General features: G+C 35.2%; 1 protein-coding gene across 1 annotated transcript; it reads right to left on the bottom strand.

Moving 5' to 3' along the window:
• Positions 1 to 835: 835 nt before the first annotated feature.
• Positions 836 to 1,470, bottom strand: LOC109214056. Its single transcript, XM_019377935.1, has 3 exons — positions 1,347 to 1,470; positions 1,139 to 1,281; positions 836 to 1,009 (listed from the first exon to the last, which is right to left on the bottom strand). The coding sequence occupies exons 1-3, from the start codon at positions 1,468 to 1,470 to the stop codon at positions 836 to 838; spliced, it is 441 nt and encodes a 146-aa protein (XP_019233480.1).
• Positions 1,471 to 3,547: the final 2,077 nt, after the last annotated feature.

Genomic DNA, 3,547 nt, shown 5'->3' with positions numbered 1-3,547 from the left:
TGCATTATTAATAGTTAATATCGTTCTTCCAGGTAGTAATAAGGCCGCTCTTCCAGAGCCCTCAATTAACTTTGTACTACCAGATATTGTATTAACATAAGCCTTTTTCATAACCAAATAAGAGAAAAATTTCTTTTCTCTTAATATTATGTGAGTTGTAGCACTATCCAAAAGGCATAAATCTTCATTATTCATCTTGGATCCAATTGAAGACTGGGGAATTTTATATTCTTCATAAAAAAATAAAAGTACATCATGAGAAATACGGAAAAAACTAACATCACCAACGACAACATAAGACAACTTAAGTACTACTTGAAAATAAAAAACAACTTTAGAACGAGACAAAAAAAACCACTAAAAATAAAAATAACATAATTGCATTCCCCAGTAAAATGATCAAACTTTAGTTTTGATCTCCAAAGAAGTCTTCAACTTCCAAATGAGTAAGATCATCGAGGCCTTGATCATCATCATTCAAAGCAAGATTTGCCTCGGCATTGTCATCATTTTTGTTTGAAGGCCCTGCCTCAAAATCATATTTAAAGGTCAAGTGTGACTCCACTGGGGCATTAGCAGAAGATGCTCCAACATTATTTGCCTTTCTTTTGATGGAGTTTTGATAAAGTCTGACAAAATGCTCAGGTGCACGACATTCAGTTTTCCAATGACCTTTCATGCCACAGCGGTGGCAGTTACCGCTTTTGCCTCTTCAAGGATTGTTTTGAGAACCCATATTGTTCTCTCGTTTGCCATGACCACCATGATGACGACTGTTATATCGTCTCTTACCATTGCCATTCCCACGTACATTCATATGGCCATGATTATTATTCTATCTTTTTCCAGACTTATCACGTCTAGCTGCCATATTCGCTTCAGGAAGCGGAGCTGACCCTGTGGGACGGGCTTCATGATTTTTCAGCAAAAGGGTATTATGTTGCTCAGCCACCAGAAGGCATGAGATCAATTTAGAATACTTTTTAAAACCCCTTTCACGGTATTGCTGCTGTAATACCATATTTGAGGCATGAAAAGTCGTAAGAGTCTTTTCCAGCAAATCCTTATCATTCATAACTTCCCCTCATAATTTCAATTGGGAAGTTATTCGAAATACAGCAGAGTTATACTCACTTACTGTCTTAAAATCTTGCAACCGTAAGTGCATCCACTCATATCGAGCCCTTGGCAATACCGTAGCCTTAAGGTGATCATACCTTTCCTTCAAGCCAGTCCACAATTCAAGTGTATCTTTCACTGTTAAATATTCAACCTTCAAACCTTCATCCAAATGATGATGAAGGAAAATCATGGCATTCGCTTTGTCTGGCTTGATGCCTCATTACCCTGAGTAATGGTGTTACCAAGGCCTTTAGCGGCTAAGTGAATCTCAGCATCGAGAACCCATGATAGGTAATTCTTTCTAGAAATGTCAAGTGCCACAAACTCAAGCTTTGACAAATTCGACATAGTAAAAACTATCAAAGAAGATAACTAATTAGAAATTATTAGGATAATAGCATAAAGAATCTTAAAAATTGACATAATATCAAATTTGTGATCTATATATACACTAAAGTGATAATTCCATAGAAAAGAATACTATTTTTTTTTCTTCAAATTATTAGTATATCTTTGATGTTAACTAGAACAAAATATCTTCTCTCAATTAATTCTATTAACATAAAAATTAGCAACTTTCACATGACAATCATGCAAATAACTTAAAATAAAGAAACATAGAATTCATTATTTTTACATATATCTAGAGATGTGAGAAATTATAAAACGGCATATTAAAGACACTAATCATGAAATCAAAACATACAACGAAAAAAAAATGAACAAATATACCTGAACAACGAAAAGAGCTCAACTTCGTGCTGATAACGTGTTAAAAAATGTAGCTCAAAATAACAATATAAAACAAGAAGATAAGCAGAATAAGAGAAGAAGAGATAACTTTCTTATTTCATCAAGTGTTCAAGTGTATTCCATCTCACATTTCATACCTCTATTTATACTATTACATATGAAAGGTTACAAAATCATTGTCTTAAATATGGCATTAACAATTGAGATCATGGGGGAAGATCATGGGGAGGGGTTATGGAGGTGTGGGAGTTGCAATCATAATGGTGATGAGTAGTGGGAGATAATTTACATCATGGGTGAAAGTAGTGGGAGTAGTGGACATCCACATTTACTAAATATTTTATAACAATATAATGTTTTTTTTAATATCATTGTATTAAGTTATTTGCGATAGTAATGGATAGTACTTCCTCCATTTCACTTATGTGAAACTATTGTTTTACTATTTCGTTATAAAAAGAACAATTTTTTATATTTAGAAATAATTTAAACTTTAAATTTTTTAGTTTTTTCTTCATAAGATGTTTCGGGTCATACAAATATCATGGCATATGTAACTTGTAAGATGACAAACTTACAAAGTCTTTGTTTATCGTCAAAATCGGATAACAATTGAATTTATACGCGTTTTTAAGGTACGTGATATAACTTGATACAAATTGATAAAACAGATTAATATTAAATTAATGGTAGGGAAATAAATGCAAACCATACAAGTTGAACAGTCTTAGCCTTGAAGGTTGGTCACCCTCGAGTCAAGAAATACCTCAATTGATGTCAAAATAGAATAACAAGATAATAAGAACTAGAAATGACAGTATATTGCTTGGGATGCGTGTTGCCAATGTGTCTTACAAATGATCAGACCCTCCTTTATATAGTAGGGGAGTCTTACTCTAGATATAATTCTATAAAAGGTAGAAAACCTCATAATTTGCTAACTAATCAGCCTCTTCTTGATACGTGCCGAGATTTCCGTCGTGATATCCGACCAATTGCGGATATTTTGGCCTTCCGTTGGCCCGATAAAGTTTCCTTGATCATGTTCGGAGTCGGGGTCGATTCCGGAGTCACGGGCTCGATGATCTAACTTCGTGCCTTAGTTCGATATAATCAGAGGTCGAGCTTCTAACTTCGTACCTTGGTTCGATATAAATCGAGGTCGAGCTTCAACCCGTCACGTTTCAGTCCCGACCTGTCATGCAATAGACGAGCTCGGTTTCGACCATATACAGATAGTCCCCTCATTTTTCGGAGAGTAAACGACGAGAAACGAAATGAGCCCTCGATTTTTGTCTCGATTCTTCGCGCCAGAAATGACAAAACTGACAAAACATCTCGTCAGCACGTCTTTAATGGCGTTATATGTTCGTCAGTTACTGGTCGACCATTACGGATTTTGAACCGTCGTTTGCAAACTATAAATACCCCATCATTATGTTATTCAAACTTTATTTTCAAACCCTCTGCCCTCGTACACTAGAAATTTCTATATTCTCCAACATCAATTCTCTGATTACTTCTGTGATCACTTCATAAGAACTTCTGCTCTTTACCTCAATTTATCAAACACATCCTTTTAACTTCCTCTTTTCTCTTAGCTTCCCTAAAAATGGCGAAGACCTCAAAGTCTGTTCCCTAGAAAGAAACCCCCTCTGCCTCACAGCCGGCT

This window comes from Nicotiana attenuata, unplaced genomic scaffold, assembly GCF_001879085.1.
Source record: "Nicotiana attenuata strain UT unplaced genomic scaffold, NIATTr2, whole genome shotgun sequence".
In the NCBI taxonomy this organism is placed as follows: domain Eukaryota; kingdom Viridiplantae; phylum Streptophyta; class Magnoliopsida; order Solanales; family Solanaceae; genus Nicotiana; species Nicotiana attenuata.
This window is presented reverse-complemented; position numbering and strand designations above follow the sequence as displayed.

Excerpts from the sequence above, each read along its gene's own strand:
- LOC109214056 (XM_019377935.1), bottom strand. The coding sequence starts at position 1,470 with ATGTCGAATTTGTCAAAGCTTGAGTTTGTGGCACTTGACATTTCTAGA. Across the intron at positions 1,282-1,346 it reads TGGTAACACCATTACTCAGG|GTTTGAAGGTTGAATATTTA; the intron begins GTAATGAGGCAT and ends ATTTGGATGAAG. Across the intron at positions 1,010-1,138 it reads GGTTGCAAGATTTTAAGACA|CAGCAATACCGTGAAAGGGG; the intron begins GTAAGTGAGTAT and ends ATGGTATTACAG.